A 22504-nucleotide genomic window follows, 5' to 3' on the forward strand; every position below is an offset into this window, starting at 1 on the left:
TGTCTGTATTAACAACATGTATTTATTCAAATTTGTCTTTTTTATTTGCAGCATATACTGCAACCTTTTTTTATGATGGCAAAAACATGAAGATCATTTGCTAGCAGTAAGTTATCACTGAGTGTTTGAATCATGTGGTAATGTTCAGTACAGTGTGTGCACTTACAGTTTACATCCATGTCTGTCCAGACTCATATAGCCATGACAGACAATGCTTCAAATATTAATGTTGCTGAATACTCTAAAACATGAATGCTTCATGCACAACTTCCCCTCGGCAGCACATAAGATCTCTACAAACAGCAAAGTTTACATATTAGAGTCACCGATTCAGGATCTGAACAAATGTTTCCCCTTCTTTTCCTGAGAAATGACGTGGAATAATGGACAGAAATGAGTTTTTGAAGAACATTATGTCATAGTGAATCTGACCTTTGACCTTTGGGACATAAAATGACATCACTTTATTTTATTCTGTTAGACACTGAAGAAGTTTTGTCATAATTTGCGTAAATTCTTGAGTAATGGCCAAAAACATGTTTTTTTGAGATCAGTTGTGATGTCGTTTTTCTGACTTTGTTGCGTTCATGTACTTTGAGGTCGTGAAGAAGAAACAACATGGAAGCCACAAAGGTGATGGGTTGTATTTTATTTTTATATCATATATTATATTTCTTTATATTTTAATATTTAACCTGAGTCACTCAACATGGACAGCAGTTAATATCAATACCATATTGCACTTTACATGTAATCAAAAATTGATATTTAATACATGAATTGATAAAAATTGACTAAACATTGAGTTTTGCCCGCAGTGTTCATGCATTTATGATATTAAGTCAGCAACTTGTGTTATGAAATTATTATGTTATCAATTTAAGTATACTGGCCCAGCATGCTTTATAGTTCAAAGTTTGCTTGCTTGCTACAGCTAATAGATGCAGTTACTAAAATGTGCAACTACTAAAAGTAAATGATAGCTACTAGGAACAAAATAATCCTATATTTTTTTTTACTGTCAGTTGTTGACAGTGTTTCCACCATTTCTGCTGCCCTGAAATATCACGCGAATGTTACAACTCAGCAACTTGGGTATCATAGAAATTTCCTAATTTCCCACTTGTAATTACAACTTTGTAGGGCTGTTTATGTGCTACTTGCAAATACAATAAATAGGATATTTCCTGGGAGCACATGAAGGCAGGAATTAGACAAATATGGTCAGAATGGTCTTGACCTTTGACCACCAAAATCTAATCAGATCATCATTGAATCCAAGTGGATGATTGTGCCAAATTTGCTCAAGAGATTCCTGAGCTATTCTCTTCATGAGAATGGGACAGACAGACAGTCGGAAGGACCTACTGATGGACAACCCAAATACATAATGGCAGAACCAGTGTTTTTGTCGGCTATCGCGGGTGCAGAGACATAAAAAATATATGTATTTAAACAGCAAAAGAACAGTTTCATTTACCCCTAGTGAAATCTAGTAAAATCGAGTTTCAGTTGTATAATAGCATAGTCAGTATATTTCAGGACCATAAAAATACACATTTGTTCACAATGTTTGACTTTAATTATGTTCAAACATAAATAATATCACAATAGAAAACAGCACCACTTCAGTTTGAGTAGCTCATTTAGCGTCCTTCTGTCTATGTCAATGACTTTGACAGTGATAGAATATTTTCATCAAATGCTTCAGATTGTATCTTCAACAAACAAATATAAAAAATATAGTCACAAGCAGCTATTCCAGGTTCCAGCCCTGTCATGGCCAGCAGAAAGAAGCAGCTCAGCTGCCCAAAATCAAAGTCCCAAGCAGTAATGAGATGGTTTTAGGGTTTAAAAATAAAGTCATCGCAGCTAATTTAAAGGAGTAGTGAGACCAATCACACACTTATTTCATTATCACTTTGGCTTATGCAGCATTTCATAATTGCATAAAAAAAGTCCCACCTCTTGCTCTGACTTTATCTGATGTGAGTGAAACTTGGTTTATCTGTACAGGACTTGGTGCAGGATGTCTCCACTGAGTTTGATCAGGATTGTTAGAAGTCAAGTTGAGCTATAGCCTACTATCTAAGCCCCGCCCTTTACAAAGACCATGATTGATGTTGGCCATGTTTTCTGACCAATAAATCAATCAATCAATCAATCAATCAATCAATCAATCAACCAGTTCCAATTATTTGAATATTCAAAACCGTGTAATAATAATAATAATAATTTGTGTTTATGTGTAATGTAATTGTGTAGCTCCGCCCTGCAATGCTGTATACCATATATTGTATTGATACAGTCATAAAAGCAGATGTCATGTTTTTCACATTATGCAAATTAGCAAAACATCCGTCATGCAGCCTTCATTGTCCAGAGATGGGTTTTTTGTAAAGCACATTCAGATGTAGATGTCTTGCAAATTTCAAGCCAATCAGACTCATAGCGTGAAGGGCGTGGCCTTTTAAAGTTTTCAGTTCAGTTGAACTATACCTCACCCATCAGGCCGATTGGGATCAAATCTAAGGTAAAGCATTAGGACATTTCCAGTTATGTTGCCAAGTGTCATCTCTCTAGCTCATTACAGCTCATGGTAAATTCAGCAAAGGCATAATACAGCATATTATGCTAAATAGACTACACTCACATCTATCGATCATTATGAAACTTATGACACATGATCTTGGTTGATCTGGCGGCGATATGAAACCTCTGTGAGCTTTAGGCTCTCTCAGCGAAGCTGCTTGCCAGCAGGTGAGAAGGAGCAGTTGGTGACTGTGTGTGGATGTTAGGGAGAGCATGACTGTCTTTGATCCTTCACTGTCAGCTCTTCCTATCATTGTGAGAACATAGTATAAGAAAGAGGCCTTTTGTAAGGGACCTGAGAGTAAAAAACTGCAACTGTTACAAGTGTAATTATCTCACTAAACAGAGAAAAGCCTCCTGCAGACTGTGAGATTTTAGCAAATCTTAAGTTAAGTGGCGCCCTTGCTGAAGCGGCATTTATGTGTGTCAAAAGCCTGAACAAGAGGAGGAGAATGTGGACGCGGTCCTGACGGGAAAAGAGGCCAACTTGGCACTCCAGTTTTGCAACGACAGCTCGGAGTAAGTATTAGCATCTATTAGCATTTAGCAGTGTGGTGCAGATCAGAGCGTCATCTCATGCTGCATTTCTATGGATTGGTTAGTAGACTAGGTAGTTTCATTAGCTAGTGAGATGCTCATCCCAAATTTCTGACACTGTCAGGATTGATCCCAGGCTGTCTTTGATTGCACAACCATGACAACGGCCATCTTTAAACCGCTCTCACTGTGTGACCTAGGACCACCGTTTTAGAGCCACAACCAAAGATATTGTGACATTTCTGTCATGATGGTCATTTTTCGTCTGGGACTGCCCAAAATCACACATTCTACAATGGACTTTAGAGAATAAAATGCTTGTTTAAAGGCCTAAATCATGATCCTACTGTAAACTGCACACTGCCAAACTCAAAACACCATCACAGCCTGCTATCACTCTCAAACTGACTGACACATATTTTAATAAAATAATCTATAAATAATTTCTTCTTCTGACAGTATAAAAACAGTAACCTTTAGTAAGAACACTGTCTGATGCCTCCATCCCAGACTTAAATCAATCACAGAGGCTTTTAGAGTCCTGTTACAGTCCAGATGAGACTCTGTGGGAAAGCTTATCCACCTGCCTCTCTTCACTTCAACGTCATCATCCAGAGTTCAGCAACCAGTGGAACAAAAAGACACCTGAGAGCTCAGGGCAGTCAGTCGTACTCTGCAGGCTCCTCCAGGTGCACCACGTTCTCCTACAGAGGACACAAAAGGGTGGAGGAGAATTATAAACAAAGAAAATCCACATACTGTAGGTCCAAAAGTCAGAGGTGTAAGAGTCTAAATGTTTTAATCTGCACTTGTCCTTGAGGCCCTGATGACCACACAGACTGTGAAGGATGCTTTGAGCGGGTCAGATAAACATGTATTTAATGGGTCTGTAGCCTTGGCTAACAGAAGCAAACTCTGTATCAGACTTTTTAATGAATGAAATGCTGCCAATAACTGGTGTTTTTTTATCATAAATTTATTTCGATTTTTTAAACGTATTATTATGACACTTACATTAACAATCTGAGCTTGTCAGTGGTAAAAAACACACTTTTGTGGATGTACATTTACAGTTCACAATTGCCAGCAGGGAGCACACTGCAGCCCATTTAGCTGCTGCAGCTATAGGTCTCTCTCTCAGTCGCTAACAAATACATGCGTTTATCATGGATGTAAATTAATGGTGTGCAATTGCAAGTAGGGATCAAAATGCAGCCAGCTTTGCAGCTTTTGGTGCTGTTGTCTCTCTTAATAGCAGAGTATCAAAAACTGTTGTCTATATGAGTGACTTGGCAACAAAAACATGGGAAAATAGGCTCCAGGTTAAAAAAACCCAACAAAATTTCACCTTAACATCAGTTTAAAAAGAAACAAGTGGAATTGAATTAATCAACTCATTATTAGTTTTCCTGTTATTATTATTCCAGTATTTTATTTACCTCATTCATGCAGGTAATTACACAGTTTAACATTGGGTCAATAATTGAATACCAGCTTCTATATGTCTTTAATGAAATAGTGGGGCAGAATTTAATTGATTTATTAGATCGCTCACCCATCCTCCCTGACTCTTGACCCAGGGGGCAAAGGTCTCCATGTAGCACTCTGCATAGCCTTGCATGCGGTGGGTGCCTGTGGCCGTCACTATCCTCCGTGACACCTCCATGCTGACAGCCATGCGTCGCAGAGTTGGACTAGCTGTTGGCTGCAGGGCCGGGGCTCTTGATACCTGAATACTGCTGAAAGTGTCCAGAAGTTTGGCAAAAGAGGCGTAGGAGAGACGAGCCAAGCTGGAGCGCAGAAAGGGGTCCGACTGGATCTGTCAGTAGACATGCAGGTTGCAGTGTAAGCCAGTTAACACGTGCACACAGATAAACATATGTGAGGAAATCTTTCTCTGCGTGTTATACTTAGTTGTATATCCATCTGTCTCTGTAGCTGTTGCTGTAGCTGTGTTTTTTGCAGATACAGTATTGTGGTAGCTGGCATAGCATAACTGCTAAACATCAAAAGTTGACTGCAGTTTACTGATATTACTTCACAAAATTTGTCGGTCAAAAATCCCCAGAATCTTAAGTCTCACTATAAACTGCAGTTTAACATACATGATAATGAACCACTTACCTTTGTGTTGATAGAATCTCCCTCTAACGACAGCACTTGAGCCAGCTGCTGCACCACTGCGTCTTTCTCACAAACTCCTAAAAGAACACGGGCAACAACTTTGCAGTCAGTGGGTCAGTGAGGGTCCCACAGCGCTTAGTCTGTGTCTACACTTTAGATTAGATTCAGACCAAAAAAAACCCTCCACACATTGGTGTGTAGCAGAGGCTCCCTGTGTTGGTGAGCAGATGAAAAACAAATCAGGTATTGCATTTTGAACTAGAGATCCATGAGTGTATTCAGGTCCAGAAGTCATTTAGTAGAATAACACTGCCTCCTACTGGTGTACAGGGTGATACTTTTAAGTGGCCACATGCTGTGGTGTGGTCATTTTGTTTGAGACCTCTGTAGTGCAAGGAGTACATGTGTATCCACATCTGTGCAGTGTGTCATCACCTGTGGTGAAGCATAATCTAAAACTCTGGAAACACTTAACGCTATTTAACCCTGAGGACCCACTTTAATATTACACACGCTTGTATTACTCTGTGCATAAAATGTGCTTTTCAAAATCAAGCTTTGAAAAATATCATGTTAATATATTTATATATTTTCTACTTTCATTGATTTTATTTTTAATAATAATAATAATAATAAAGTCTATGACATGACTACCAAATATTCATTAAGGTTCAGAGTTTAACCCTTTAAATGCCAGGGTTTTGTTATGATACCACTATGATTTTATATGGAAAAAAACCCTGAATGAACCAAAAAAAAAACCAAAACAAACAGACAGATTTTTTTCAATATAAAACTTTTTTTTTTGTTTGATGTCTGGGATATGTCAGTGATTTGGAGCAACATTGATTGTGACAGTGCACCTAGTGGAAATAGCATGTTTTTTTTCTATAGGCCAAATATTGTTAAAATTATGTCATCAGGTGGAAAATAGTAAAAATTGACAAATTCCAAGGCAAAATCCCAGAATGACACAGAAATAATACAAGCATGTTTTTATGCTTTAATGGCTGTGGGATCAAAAACTGCAGTTCTACTTGGTTTCAACATGTATGCCATATGCATGAACACAGACAAAACTGTCAAAAAATTAAGAATGAAAAGTGCGTAAAATGCGCCAAACACTCCCTAAGAGTTAAAATGTCTTTTTTGGATAGTTAAGTTTTGAGAAGGATGTTTGTTAGATATGTTTTACACCAAAGACTACATACAGCAGACAATGCCTTCAGCTTTAGGGATGTTGTTTGCATTATTCTTTTTTTTATTTTCCTCACTGAAATCTTTCCTTCACTTTAACACTGTTTGTTGTGTCTCTGCTATAGTTTAAATGGATCTCTAATGGATTCCTTGATGCAGTTGTGAGCATTACTGGGATTGTGTTAGGCTCACTAACTAGGCTATGTGGGTGAACCACAGACTGTATAAATAATGGATGTAGCCACTGTGATGTTACATTAGTTTGTGGACTTTTGTTTTCAAGACTCAAGTTTGAGTCTGAGACCCTGAGGACATTGTCTACTGACTATAACAAAAGGTAAACAGGTGTGTTAAATAAAAATTCACTTCCGGTACAGTGTCATGAATGTTGAAATTAGCTGTAGAGACCAAAACTGTTTTTTTTTTGTACCAGGCTGTTAACGTATTTTACTGCTGTAAAGTTTGGAAATTTAACTTGGGGGTCTACGGGGATTAACTCTGATTTGGAGCAATGTTTCAAGTGGACATTAGAGGAACTACAGGTTTGGGCACTTCCCTATTTTAAAGAAACTTTTCATACAGTATAAAGCTGTGTGTGTGTGTGTGTGTGTGTGTGTGTGTGATTACCTAGAGAAGGCGGGGTTTTGGGTCTAAGTTTCTTTATACTGGTGGACCTCTGGGCAATCTTGTCCAGCTTCTCTGCTACTTCATCATAGAACTCAGGAGGGTGGTCTGCATCAACATGAGAACCATACATCTACATCAAACATTCAACATTTACCACTCTCTACTGTAGTATAGTGTAGTTGTGTTCACATGTGCAAAGAAACATAGCTTAGAGGCAAAGCCAATCAGAGGTGTATCAGAGTTCTGTGTTTATCAGTTTAACCTGCAGTGCACCCTACAGTGATAGACATACTGGTTTGGAGGCACAAAATATTATGGGATTCAGATTCAAAGCTATAAAAAACTCCACATTGACATTTTAACTCCAGGCTTAGCAGCAAACACATAAACTACAGATAAAATAAGAGCTGGTTTGTGTAGTTCTACAGAGTGATGGAGGAGCTTACTGGGAGAGACGATGGCCGGAGAGGGCTCTGGTTCTTTTTTGATTGATAGTGTGGTCGGCCTCTGAGGAGGAGAATCAGACCCCTCTCTGTCCTTGTCTTTCTCTAACTTTAACCTAAAGATCTTGGAGAGCTTTTTCCTGAACTTCTTGCGGCTCAGCTTCTTCTTCTTCTCGATGTCCTCTTCCTCTGATGTAGAGGAGGGGGATATGACATCATCCTGTGGGAACAGGTTCTTCTGTTTAATATTAAGGCTGTGCTGACTCTGATGTGGGTGTGATAATATTTCATCTTCAGTAATATACTTTGGCTAACTGTCGTCGGGGACGATAGAAAACTGTTTGGTTCCCTGTAATGTTGTTGAGACAAAACAACACATTAAACTGACTTTGGATGCATCAGAGGGCCCACACAATGTTCTCCCCTGATAATGCTACATCGTGAACAACAAATCTGTTGAAATCTGTTGAAATCAGCAGGAGAAGAGCAAGTTAACATGAACTGTTAGCTGATAGCAGCTGGAGACTGGAACTAACAGCTAACAGAGGTTACACTGAGCTACATTATGATGCATTCAAGCTCTATCCAGTAAAAATGATTATTGGATGAAGGCAAATTCTAATGTTATCCTGATGTGTTCCAATGTAACATGGTCAAATGTAGTTGTTGGTGAGAAACTTAATAAACACAGGAGTTTGAAAGAGAAATTTAAAAGACAATTATATTAAAAACTGTTACATAAGTGTGTATGATTGAAATGGTGCTCATTTAAAGGTAGAGTAATGAAGGACTGAATGACTTTCAAACTGGTTATTTTTTATATAAAGTTATGATTTCTTTGTTTCCCTGGCACAAACGGTGCAAGAACAAACAAAATGAACAACAAAAAAAAACCATTGTTTTCAGCTATCAGCCAAATACTTATCTAAAACATCAGTTTATATTGACTATTGACTATTGTTACTATTTAAAAAAAACATATGAACAAAATAACACTTCCTTACTTCTATTTGGTCTCTGAGGAGTGATGGTTTTGCCTTACTGTCCCTGTCCAATGAGCCTTTGGGGTCTTTGGCGGCACGGCGTGTGCTGTTGAGCTGCTTTATCAAGTCCTTGAATCCACTGTTCTTCTCGTCTCCTGAATTGGCATCTTCAGCTTGAGTTTCCCCCCCATCCTTTGCTTTTGGCTGTGGCTTGGAGCTGCATGGAGAGGATAAAGCTTGGTTAACCACTGGGCTGGTACAAGACAGGTATCCCAGCATTCAACACTGTTTTAACTCAGGGTGATCCTTGATGCCTCTACTTTTCTCACCGTATGAGCACACTCAAAAGTAACAATCATTAAAATCCATTTGAAAAAAAATAAATCACATGACCTTACTTTCATATTGTCAGAAAACTGCAGTGTTGTAGAATGTGATTGTCTATTGTATCATTTAATCGCATTATCAGCACATTACTGATATTTGATTTCTACAGTCACAGTCAAGAAACTTCACCCAATATACTCAGAGATGACTGAACAGATTGTATTGCCTCTTAAGGAACCAAAAACTCACACTTCACAATGGTCATTTAAGTATTTAGTTTGATGACAAAATCTCCAAACAATGAGTCATATGCTGCCTTCCTAAATATCGTATTTACAAGTTACGAGCACATGAACAGCCATTTAAAGTCGTAAGTACCAGTGGGAAATTGGGAAATTTCAATGATACCCGAGTTGCCGAGTTGTGAAGTTTGTGTGACGTTTCAGGGCAGCAGAACTGGCAGAAAGTATGGAAACATACAATATATTTTATCATATTGCTCCTCGTAGCTCTCATTTACTTGTAGTAGTTGCACATTTTAGTATATGCATTTATTAACTGTAGCAAGCAAGCAAACTATTACTATAAAGCATGCCGGGTGAGTATACTAACATTGATAACAACTTTTACTTAGCTGTGTGTTAACATAGCTCTGTCACGAAAAACAACCTTTTCACTTCAGGCATCCATTTTTGTTGCTTTTTTCTTACCAGAGCACTTGAATGCATGTATGTCGTAATTATGACTGCACAACAGGGAAGTACGAAATTTTTGAGGAGCACGTAAAGGCAGCAACTGTTTGTTTGTTTGTTTACTTCGAACAACAAATAATAAAGAAAGAACAGAATAAATATTTTTTTTAACAACATAGCTGAAATAGAAACAAAAGTACATATAGTTTACAAATGTCAGTCAAAACTGCAGCACCACTGTCCTTTCACTGAGAGGGTGTAGGAAGAAGCTTCTCTAGCCCTACCCCAACTCAAACTGTGTCCATAGTATGCACTATTATATCTACCATAATACAAAATTATCTTTTACATTATATAACAAATAATAATAGATGATAACTATAAACATATTTATGACATAACTGTAATACGACACTTACATGATATATAATACCAAATAATACAAGACCATATGCATACCAAGCCACAGTATATTATATGTGCTATATGCAATACTATGACAATAATTACAATCATATTTACAATATAATTATAATACCACATTTATATATCGTACCTAGTAATATACACTAGTCTATAAAGTATAATACATAATGCTATGTAACCCATAATTATACTACAACAGTTATATATAATACACAATAATAGCCATGCCAATCTATAACTATTTTTTCACATATTTCCTCCTTCCTGGTCTCATTATCTTTCTAGAATCATGCTTCTGTATCTCTTTTTAAATTGTGCCAGATTATTACTGTGTTTGATTCCTTCATCCACACTATTCCACAGAATCACCCCACACACCGACATGCACATACTTTTTAGAGTCCTGTGTACAGATGGTTGTTTTAAATTTAATTTCCCTCTATAGAAATATCCCTCATCTCTGCCCCAGAACAGTCTTTGAATGTTACCTGCAAGTGAGTTACTTTTTTCTTTTCTTTCTTGCTTTAAATTATTATGCAGACATTCATAAAAACAATGCTTTGGTGCTCATAGTATCCTACATTATGAATAATCCTCATGGCCTCTTTTGTGGTGTGCATAGTGGATGTAAGGTGCTTCTGCAGGTGTTGCCCCACATCGCCACACAATAATTTAAATGCAAGTTTAAAGACAGTTTATTTTTATCAAACCATACTTGTGATTTTGTCAGTTCAGCTGATACCATTTCCAAAAGCTGCTGTAAAGCTTCCCAATCACAAAATATATCAGTGTCATCCGCAAAAATAACAAATCTCAGAATACTTGATAACTTGCAGATGTCATTCATATATAAAATAGACAATGATCAATGACGATCCCAAAACTGAACCCTGTGGGAACCCGCAAGTAATTTTCAGACAATATGACTTAAAGTCACCCATCTGTACCAACTGTTGTCTGTTCCCCATATAACTTTTTAGCCAATCTAGCATAATACCTTTTACACCATACCTTTCCATTTTCTTGAACAGTATGTCATGATCAATAGTATTGAACGCTTTCTTTAAATCAATAAATATTCCAGTTGCATACTTCTTATTGTCTATGCTACTTCTAATGTCTTATGTTAGTTCCATTAGTGCCATAAAACTGATCTTTTTGGTCTAAAACCATACTGACTGTCCATTAAGAAGTTGTGTTTTTCCATGAAGTTATCTAGCCTTGCGACAAATAGTTTTTCCAGATTCTTAGAAACTTGAGAAAGTAATGACACAGGCCTGTCATTTGTGAATTGGTGCTTGTCCCCCGATTTATATAGCGGTTTAACTTCAGCCATTTTCATTTTGTTTGGAAATATACCAGACTGTAATGACAAGTTACAGGTTTAAGTTAGCGGGTCCACAATACCCTACCTTCTTCAAAAGAGTCTTATCAATGTCATTCCAATCATTAGATGACTTGTTACTGCATTTATTGACAATGTCAATTATTTCATTTTTTTCTACAGTTTTCAAAAAAATTGAGCTTGGATTACTGTCTCCATATTCCTCCACTCCAGTTCTCTCTGTGGGCTGTGTGTCATCTATTTCTCTTACCAGTTTAGAACCCACATTCACAAAAAAGTCGTTGAACCCCTCCACCACATGAGTCATATTGTTATATTTCTTATCATTATCAGTAAAATAATCTGGGTACTATAAGCTAGTTGTTTTATTTCTAATAATTCAATTTAATATATCCCATGTGCCTTAATATTATTTTTGTTATTTTCTAGGATTTTATTGTAATACTCCTGTAATACTAAAAGTCAACTTATTTTTGTATCTATATTTTTGTACAGGCATTTTGCAGCCCTTTTGTGATCCATGGTCTCTCTGGATAATTCAGTTTCCTTCTATATTATTGCAGTGGACAGTTTTTATCATACAATGATTTAAAAATATATGTCATAGATTCTTTCTACACATACTTTTTTCCAGTCTTAGACTAAGCAACAGTCACATTAAAATAAAATAAATTTAACAATAATAATAAATAATACTATTATGTCTTATGTACACAGCACCCTGCAGCTCCTGCTCTCTGTGATCACTGTGTATCACCACGTAGATTTTGTCATTTACATACTGTGTGTTTCTGTTGTCAGACAACAGGACGAGTTTGAGATTTGTCTAAGCCTTTAAATTCATTCACTTTGCCCTGACTCATTGAAATGAAACTCCATCTGTTTGTGACTCTCCTCATACCACTGCACAGTGTATTCTGCACTGGGTGTGAAACTACCACACAAATGGAAAACATGTACATTCAAATAAATGATAGAGTTTGAGTTATAAATGACATATTGTGACATTTTGATCACCATAAGCTAATCAAGCTTTTGGTTGTGTTAATTGGAGTTGCTTCACATTTGCATCATCATCATCATCATCATCATCATCATCGTCATCATCATCATCATCATCATCACTGCATGGCTGAATTATTTTTTCCTGCTGTAAACATCAACAGTGTTTCTGCAGCCAATCTTAAAAACTCCTGGACCATTCAGCCTCACTTTCTATGTGCACATTTATAAATGTATGCTTGAGGATCTCTTGTAGTTCAGTTTTAGCCTGGAGGCTGCCACTTTGTCGGTCCACGTTGTCGTTATCTTTGCTGCCATCTTGATTGTTGGGAGCCAGGAGGGAGAATTCCACTGGGTTCAGCTGCACCTCATTCTAGCTGCCATGACTGGTTTTGTTCAGTCTGCAGCATGGCATTATACCACACCGGGATTTGGTCTAATTTTTTTCTTGATATTTGTGCTTCGACCACATGAAAGCAAGCAGGCCACTTTGTGTAATATTTTATTTGTGTTATGGTTTGTATTTCCTACTTTGTTGTGCTGTGTAGACAAAGGTAATACCATGCAACGTCCAGTTATGGACAGTATTTTAGATAGTAAAACTAAATTCATCTTCAAATTTTTATAGTTTATTTTTATTGTTTTTATTAATGTTTCATAAGCAGTGGAAAACCCCAAACACGCCGCAACTCCATCATATGTGAGGAGCATATTTTTATGAGTTTCTGGGAAGTTTCTGAAGCGTGTCTGCAGCAGTCACAGAGTGTTTCAAAGTGGCCACAATCAGCTTGGGTGGCTGCCTGGCAAAGATCTGCACTCTACTGAGAGCAACTTTCTATTTAACAAGTGTGATTAACTTCATCAGCAAGAATACCAAGCCATTATATCTGTAGTTTGTGTGACAGACTCCAAAGTTAGAGGTTCAAAGAAATACACAAGATGGAATAAGACAGATGACACAAACAGATGAATAACATTAAATAATTATACATTTGATCCATTTTTGACATCAGTAAATAGCCTAAGGTGAAAGGAGATGAGTGTGTTGTTGATAATAGTGAAACAAACCAACAAAAAAAAATCCTGAAAACATCACAGCAGAATCCCAGAGTGGTGAGTTCCATTACCTGTACTTGTTGTGATCTCTGTAGGCCCCTCCGACCGTCCCAGGTCTCTCTGTCAGAGGGATGGAAATGGTCCGATGCAGGAAAGCTTTGAGGACGAGGTGAGTCTCAGCCTTGATCTCTACCAGAGAGATGGAGGAGATGGAGGAGGTGGAGGGAGAGCGGCACATGGACTCTGACATCACTGTGGAACAGAAAGACAGTTAGTTTTATTTAATAAAGCCCATTATCAGAAATCCTAATTTCCCTCCATGGGCTTTACAATATACGGCATCCCTGTGTCCTTAGACCCTCACGCTGATTCTGAGAACCATCCTCAGAAGACATCAGGTATGATGGGTCTTTTGTACTGTCATTACTACACTACATAATGCAGTATGTACTATATGAACTATGTACTATTTTTTACCAGCTGTGCTAGGTTTTTTCAGTTCAATAGCATCAATATTTAATGATATAGTTATGATTAGGACTGATGTTGGTTCAAAAAAATTAACTCAATGAAAGTAGAAAATAATATTAATTTATAATATTTTTAATAGCATGATTTTGAAATATGAAATGTGTAATATTAAAACGGGCCCTAAGGGTTAATGAAGCACTACAAGGTAGAGCACAGAGATCAGGTATTTTAGAAACATTTTATGAAGTCCGGCATTAAATGCTCAAAAATCACCAATGTTTTAACAGTAGATCAGTTAAAAGGCCTGATGGAGCTATGACTGTAGCTTGACTAATTTGTGCATGTAAATGTACTGAGTGGTAAACTGACACAACAGCCAGGTTTTATGCATCAAAACTGATCATCCTCAATATCAGTTCTAATAACTTTGGTGAACCCCTGACTTGCCATGTAGCACCACTATCAAAAACTTTAAATGTGTCATACTGTAGCTTTTAAACAAAATACCTCTAAAATTAAAGACATCCTAGTCAGCCTCACCTTTACTGTGTTTAGTGCTAATATGCAAATATTAGCATCCTAACATGTTAAACCAAAAGGAGAATCATTGACTTTATAGTAATAGTTGTTTAAATATTTCAGTCTGGGCCAAAGTGGTGGACTAACCCATTCGTTAGTGGGGCAAAAAAAATTCTTTATATTGTGATACTGGTATTGAAGTCTGTGCAAGATGAACTGAAATGAAAAAACAATCAATCTGGTTGCTGTAAAACCACATGTAGGGTCATTTAAATCTGCCTCACAGAAAAAAAACAGACTAAGTAGACAGGAAATAATCAAGCTTCATGAAATACTCTCCAAGGCTAGGTGAAGCCAAAACACAAACGTACCTGGACTATCCTGTCAGTTAACATTCCCTTTCCTTGTAGACTTTTTTTTATTAGTGTCAGTGTTGGAGACAACACACATATACAGCATAGGATCACCCACAGAAATGTAACTACAATTACCGCCTTGTGGTAGTGTGTCTCCACAAGCTGCAGTTATAGTTTGCATCCATGTCCATCCAGACTCATATTTCAGCATTTGAGCACTTTAGTGATGCTTGCGGACCTCGGCGCAGGCACCTCTGTCCTAACCACATCACTGTTGTGCTCAAATGACATTAAGCATGTAATACTGCTTAATAAAACCACTTGTGGCTTTGAGGTAGAGCGGGTCGTCCTCTGATAGGAAGGTCAGCGGTTTGATCCCCGGCTCCTCCGGGCAACATGTCAAAGTATCCCTGAACAAGATACTGTACCCAAAATTGCTCCCAATGCCGCATCATTGGTGTGTGAGTGTGTGTGAATGATTACTGAGTAGCAGGTGGCACCTTGTACATTGGCCTCAGCGTTCATGTGTGAATGTGTGTGTGAATGGGTGAATGTGACAATGTAGTGTGAAAGCGCTTTGAGTGGTCAATAAGACTAGAAAAGCGCTATAAAAGTACAATCAATTTACCATTTGATTTGGGATTGGCGAACATCTGGACTTGGTTGTAGGAGTAGGTAGTGTAGGGAATATTAAGTGAGGACATCGACAGCGTGTAGAGGTCTAGGAAACATATTCTTCCACAGATTTCTTACAGATTGTAGTAGGCTGCATGGCAGGGACGGAAACAGACTGTGTTGGCCACAGTACTGGGTTTAGTGAGGAGGAGGAAAATGGAAGTGTTGGTAGGAGAGAAAGTGAGAGGGAAGAAGTTGTGAGAAGGAATAGATACAAACAGTTGGATAGCTGTAAGGGAGATACACATGTGAGTGAGAGAGGGGTCCTGAAGGCAGGATTACTAAATGTAGTAGTAAGGTTTGAGAGAGAAGCACAGAGGTCCCATAATACTGCTGCAACAAAGACAAAGAACTTTTGCTTTTTCATACAGAAACAAACAATGGCGGCTTCATGCCAACCCAATGTGATTTTAGATGGAGTTCCAGAAGCAAAAGAGATGTGTCGCATCACACAAGAGCATCGGCTCATGTACCTACCCTGTCATATGGCACATTTTTGGTCGCTGTTCTTCTTCTTTGAGTTAGCTGGTAACTGCTGCTAGCTGCTACTAGCTGCTTTTTAAATCGCCTGCAGTGGGTAACACGCATAACACGGCCTGCTGGCTAAAACTTGTAACAAAGACGTTGATTCGGCTCTGGTTCTACTTCAGCCAGCTTTAAGGCGAGGCAACTCTGTTCCCCCATTGTGTGATTGTACCTTATATAGTAAACGGTAAGGCGAAATAACAGCGCCCCCTTGAACAGGCAGCATCAAAAGGGCTGGAGAGGTGTGAAGAAACTAACAGTTAAAGCTGACAAAAGCCATCAGAGTATGAGTTGGGACCATAGACTGTATATAAAGATCCCGCAAAGTCTAACATTTCCACCCGAATTGTCTGCAGTATAGGTCATAAAGCCCACCCCTCCATGTCAGTGAATAGGGCAAACTAAAAAATCACATTAACATCAAAAAATGTTTCCTCGAGACGGCTTCTGACACTGAAGGTAGTTTGCATCACCCTTGAGGTGTTTTTTTAATGATAACTTCGGATTGACATGACATTGACACTGACCATGATTAACAGCTGTGACAGCCTATGCGCTCGCCGGCAGCTGTGGCTCAGAGGTAGAGCGGGTCTTCCTGTAATCGAAAGGTCAGCAGTTCAATCCCTGGCTCCTCCAGGCAACGTGTCAAAGTATCCTTAAGCAAGATACTGAACCCCAAACTGCTCCCGATTGGTTGGACGGGTGTTTTAGTGGAAACTCCCCCACCGTGGATATTGCTACTCTGAATTACTTCACCAGCGCAAGATAGCAGCGGCCGTATTCCAAATATTTTAGTGTCACTTAAGCATTACAGGGGTAAGTGGGGGTGCATCGTCCATCTTTATATACAGTCTATGGTTGGGAAAGTAAAATATGGCTTTCTGGGAGATAGTGTGGTGTCGTTCATAGATGTTTCGGTCAAAAGAACAAATCTTTTGAACGAAGTGAACTGAATAACTGCCCTCTTCTGCTTCTTCTTCATTTCTCACTTCAGTTGAGCTCTCAGTCAGTAACTGACTTTCTGTTGTGAGTGAACATGCAGGAACTCACTGAGCGAGTGACTGCATGTTCAGTGATTCGTGTGATGCTACATCTGTGACGTGACGTCTTTACACCATGTACCTATGCCTTTTGAAGGTGGAAAGGATACCTCCAAAGCTGCAGACTACTGCTCGAGACCAACAAAGAACAAATCTGAATGTCATTTAGCAAGTCTCTGCTGTGTTTCCAGTGGCTTTTTAGCCACCAAACATGAGCATTTTCCAGCAACTTGTGGCTGTTTACCAAGCAGGAACAGTTGCATCAAAAGCAGCTGCTTTTTAACAATACATTGCTACATTCCCTGCTAGTTATTTTAAGCCAAACATGTTTTTTCCCTCACTATACCTAAGTGTTTTTTATGCCTAAACCTGAATAAATACTAAATAACTACAGCGTTGTATAAATGTAACCGGTGGACTCTAGTGTTGTCTGCGTTGTGTTGTGATGGAAAAAGCCCAAACCATGGATATCTTTGGAGGCGGTCTCCGTTTATTTCTGACAGCAAGAGGTAAAAACCAAAATCCTCTGTCAATTATGTTTCCATAACTCGAGCCCCTACACAAATTAAGCGACACAGGAATATGTTAGAATATTGTACAACAAGTTTAGGCTGAAAAATTAACTTATAAACATAGCTTTACAGCGCTAAAATACCAACGTTACAGCGAGAGCAATGATGCTTACCTCTCCTGTGGAGTACAACAGTAAAAGGGGAGAGGTAAGGCGGGAGACACCCCTCTATAGGAGGGGTACCCCCAAAGGTGAACGTTGGAGTACAGAAACTGAGTATCAAACGTTCCACATAATGACTATGGAGGTCTAAGCATGTCAGATAACAACAGAAACAATGTGTAATTCTAATACTTAATATTACAACTGTACATCTGGCTTCTTTACACATATTACTGCTGTATAAATGACCCTGTTATATAAATGTAAAGTTTTAACGTAGAGGTGGAAAGAAGGACTCTGTCCCTGTTCTGTCTACTCTCATGTCAGGTGCGTCCTCTCATCATCAGGACCGACTGCTAAGAGCAATACCCATAGACTGTATATAAAGATATATTTATATACAGTCTACAGCAATAACCTTCAGGGGTAATAAACACGGCTCTGATGTCACTTTCATTTGGGCTCCTGCTCATAGGGGCATTCTTGGTGATGAGAGAGAAGACAAACCTGCCGAACCAGCGTGTGTTGTAAAGAAAAACATATATAGACTTCTGAAAAATGAAACTTTAAGCAGAAGGACATTATATGGAGGGAAATGAGGGGCAGCAGCTCTAAGATCATGAGACAACAGGGCGTCATTTCCATTCAATTAAAAAAACCGCAATGTGAGAAATAGGGGAGGAAATAAAAAAAGAGGAATAGTGCATAGATTTAGAGGGACACTCTATTTTGAAAGGCACACTTAACATGATTGAGAATCATCTTGGAGGAGGAGGAGGAAAATAGGGCCGAGACACCGGGACGGGAGCGGGAGAATCCGCACCGGCCGGACGGGACGGAAGGGAATTCCCATTCAAGCACCAGGAAATGCTAACATGACTGCGCTCTTTTTTTTTTTATTAAAAAAAAACAAAACAGTAAACACCACCACCTGTTACAGCCAAACGCCTTCGCAACAGAAAACTGTACACAGAAGAAACTAATGATGAGTTGAACTGTAGCCTCAACTGAAAATGTAAACGAAGGCTACATGTATGAGTCTCCGGACTGATTTACGGAGGACAAAACTTTTCCTCCCTCACGGAGTTTACAGGTAAATAACTGGGTACACAATAACATTTCCGTAACTTCATGAGGTGTAAATAAAGCACAGGCGGGGGCAAACTCCAAAGAAACATGTCTTCCTACCTGTATTTGTGAGTTTCTGCGAGTTTTTACAAGAGTTACGCAGTCTTCGTCTTTCCCTTGTGTTTGTGCGCAGCTACACCGGACTGCTCGGTAACTGCGGCACGGCGCGCGGAGGGGGAGGGGCCATCTGGGCCAAGAGTCTCGGCTAGACTCCAGCCGGAAGCTCATCATCCAGCACAGTGACCGGGATTTCTCTCTGTGGTGGAAGAAGGACTCAGATCCTCTACTGAAGTAAAAGTACTAATACAGCCCTGTGAAAATACTCTGTCACAAGCAAAAGGTTCGTATTGCAAAATAAAAGTAAGTGTACACACACACACACAAAACCCCTTAAAATTCTATTTACAAAAAGAATAAACACCCCCAAATCTTAAATTATTAAACAAATAGCCTAGAAAAAAAATTTAAAAAGTCAAAATCAAAGAAAAATGAAAGGAAAAAACAATATAATTAAAAAAAACCCTCAAATTTACAAAAAGAAGAAAAAAAAACAATACTAGAAAAAATACTTTAAATAGTTGTCAATTTATTTTCAGTGAATCGACTTATTGATTAAGCTGTACTTACTACTATAAACTGTCTGGTAATCTAATTCATATCAACATTTCATTAACTTTTCTTATGATTTTTATGCAGAAATTCTATTTTGTTGAGCTCATGTACCTAAAATTCAGAGAAAAGTATTTGAGTAAATGTACTTAATTACATTTCACCACATATGGAAAATATTATTTGGTTTTACTGTAATCCAGTTAATCATTTTAGCATTTTTAACGGTAGTATTGAGAGAAGAATAAAGACTTAATGATTTATAGTAATAATTAATGAGCCTGTCTTATAATAAGAATAATACAGATGGTCAAACCTTTTACAGACAGCATTGTTTATCCCATGGACAACCCCAAAAAAAAGCCTAAACCAGGATGCACTATTCAAAATTGTTTGAATACTTTTTTATATAAGGGCTATATGTAATAAAATAATAGATAATTTATCAAATTTTTTAAATCTTTTGAAAAGCGCATTTTGTGCGCAGAGTGATAGGAGAGTGTGTGATATTAAAACAGGGCCGAAGGGTTAATCATGTATAACTTTGGTTTTTAATAAAATGTAAACAGGTGTGCTGTATAAAAATGTCACAAATATTGAAATTAGCTATTGAAACAAAACTGGGTCCATAAAAGCAGGCTCCTCTTAATTGTTTCTGAAGCAGCTCCAGACTTCATTCTTGAGACTTCCCTCTCTGGTTTCTGGCTTTGACAGAAAGTAGCTCATGTTAATAAGTTAAGGATCGATCTGTCTCAGGTCATGGAAATAATGTATTGGATTTCTTTATTTAGGTGTTATTCCCCTTTATGTTGATGTAGATGTCCCTCAAGGCTTATCTGTCTTTCTTGTTGGCCTTGTTGGCATCCAGATAAGAAAGTGCAATTTTATGATACTGATCAAAGTATCAAAAGTATTTAAACCTGTGAACCCTCAGCAGATTGGTTTGATTTCTTTCAAAAACATGGGAAAACAGGCAGTGAGCAACCTGATACAAAATGTGCAACAAACTGCAAGAAATAAGTAGATTTAGAGATTTTTTTAAAGCTATAAAAAAGATGTCAAGGTTAAAAAGAAAAAAGGGGAAAAAACATTTTTCTAAAATTATTTCTTATATATGTTATATTATTTCATCTCATTTCTGATTTCTTCCTCATTTCCTTTTTTGAGCAAATTTGATTAAGTTTCAAAGAGTTAAAGGGTCAATATGATTTGATGTCAAAAACTGGGGTCATCCTGTTCTAGCTGGACAGAGTGATTTGATTAAGATAAATTATAATATTGAATATCCAATATCAGTATTTGTTCAACTTTTAGAAGAATAATCCACCCAAACAAATGGAAACGGACTCTCAGAATGAAAATATGAACTTAAATATAATCTCATTTGACATCAGCCTGCTCATATGCAGGTTTTATTAAGAGCGTGGAACATGCACATCATTTTACAGTAACTGAGCTCTTTGTAAAACAAACATGCTGAAGAACTGTTTATGACTCAGAAGGTACACGTTTCTGCCTTTTTGCATCCACACAGCTTTGGTTCTAAACCACTCAGTTTGCATAAAAATGGCACCAGAAAAATAAAGGAATTCATCTTTATTATGATGATGAAGGTTTGAAGCCAGGCATCAGATCACAATAATCAACAAACAATTTCCTGGACCCACGCTAAAAAGCCAAACTAAGTGTAATACAGAGAAAATCAAAGTGCACTGGTCCATCTTTGACATTACAGCCACTCACTGGGGACACACATGACACAGTGAAGTGTGTCAGCGGCATCCTGCCGGGGGAATTGTGGTACAGTACAGTCGTTACAGTCACTCTGATGCCAAGCACAGAATTGTAGTGAGCAGAATCTAGGACAATCACAAGTATTTAAAACATTAGAAATACCATAATAGTAAACAAAAATATAAATGTAAAGAAATACAGTAATAGACAATTAGTATGTGAGTAGTATGTGATTATCTAAATTATAATATGGATAATGTGCTGAGTGTGTCAAGTGTGCAAAATATAAAACTGTGACTTAAGTTACAATAAAATGCAAGTTAAAAATACAAATATGTCTTCAATGCTACAATGAGCAACATAGATATACATTAGTAAGAATATCAATAAGAATATACAAAATATGTGTCACATGATATTGAAATGTATTCTAAACTATAAAAATAAGGGATCAAAGTTTTGTGTGCACTACCCTTAAAGACAAGACAGTGTATATACCATACCTGATAATAGGTCTGTTTGTTCTGGGTTTGGGTCTTCTAATGAGATTTGTTGACAGAAGAAAAATACTGAAAATCAGTATGAATTTTTCTCAGTCTTAGTATGAATGATGGCATCTTACAAGAATGTGCTGTCTTTGCTAAAGCAGTTTTGGATATTATACTGGAGAAAATCATGTGTTTCTCGCATTGGTTTGGAATTGGTGGAGCACAGTTGGGAAAGGAACCAATCATGGTTAAGAGGCATTTGAATCAGAATCGGATGTCACTTGTGTCCTTGTTTGTTTATGTTGCCATATCCCTGTTGATCATAAATGTTTTCTTCCTAACTGTAAAGGTAATTATTGATTTTTCTGACAGTTGCATGTTATCTTTTCTTCTTGTTGTGGTGATTCAATGGTTTTACACATAATGCTCTTTAAGAGAGCATTATGTGTTTGGTATGGACTACACATTAACATCATATATTGATGTCCTTAGCACAGCCCCCCCCAAACCTGTCCAGCGTCGCTGTGGTATCAAGACACTGGTACAAGGATTGGGAGTGACCAGACCAAGAAAGGCATGAACTGGCAGCAAGCTTTGGGTAGAGATTACTCTAGAAAAAAAAAAAACAAGTCTTTGAAATTGTTACAGAATCCTAAAAAACACATTAATTTGTTAAGCCTTTGAAACCTGAAGCAACATCACTTCCCTTGTGATGCTTTCAGACACCTTTCACAGGTATTTAAACCCTTGAACCCTGAGAAAAAGAAATGTTCCACAAATTGCAAAAAATTAGGTAACTTAGAAAATTATATTTAAAAAGGGGGAGAAACTATTTTTATAATTGTCATAATTACAATTCAAAATTATCATAAAAAAATAATATAAGTTTTGAGTACTTTTTGGGGGTAATTTCCATGTTTTGTTTTGAGGGTTTA

General features: G+C 37.7%; 1 protein-coding gene across 1 annotated transcript; it reads right to left on the reverse strand.

The window, feature by feature from the left end:
- Positions 1-634: 634 nt before the first annotated feature.
- bcl2l12 (BCL2 like 12) lies at positions 635-19206 on the reverse strand. Its single transcript, XM_042505883.2, has 8 exons — positions 18799-19206; positions 13423-13603; positions 8525-8720; positions 7524-7740; positions 7078-7182; positions 5254-5330; positions 4685-4948; positions 635-3833 (listed from the first exon to the last, which is right to left on the reverse strand). Exons 2-8 carry the CDS (start codon positions 13599-13601, stop codon positions 3792-3794), a joined length of 1080 nt encoding a protein of 359 aa, XP_042361817.1. The 5' UTR covers positions 13602-13603; positions 18799-19206; the 3' UTR covers positions 635-3791.
- Between the last annotated feature and the right edge of the window lie 3298 nt (positions 19207-22504).

Source organism: Plectropomus leopardus, chromosome 18 (genome assembly GCF_026936395.1).
Source record: "Plectropomus leopardus strain MGB_pleo_1.0 chromosome 18, ASM2693639v1, whole genome shotgun sequence".
Classification (NCBI taxonomy): Eukaryota; Metazoa; Chordata; class Actinopteri; order Perciformes; family Serranidae; genus Plectropomus; species Plectropomus leopardus.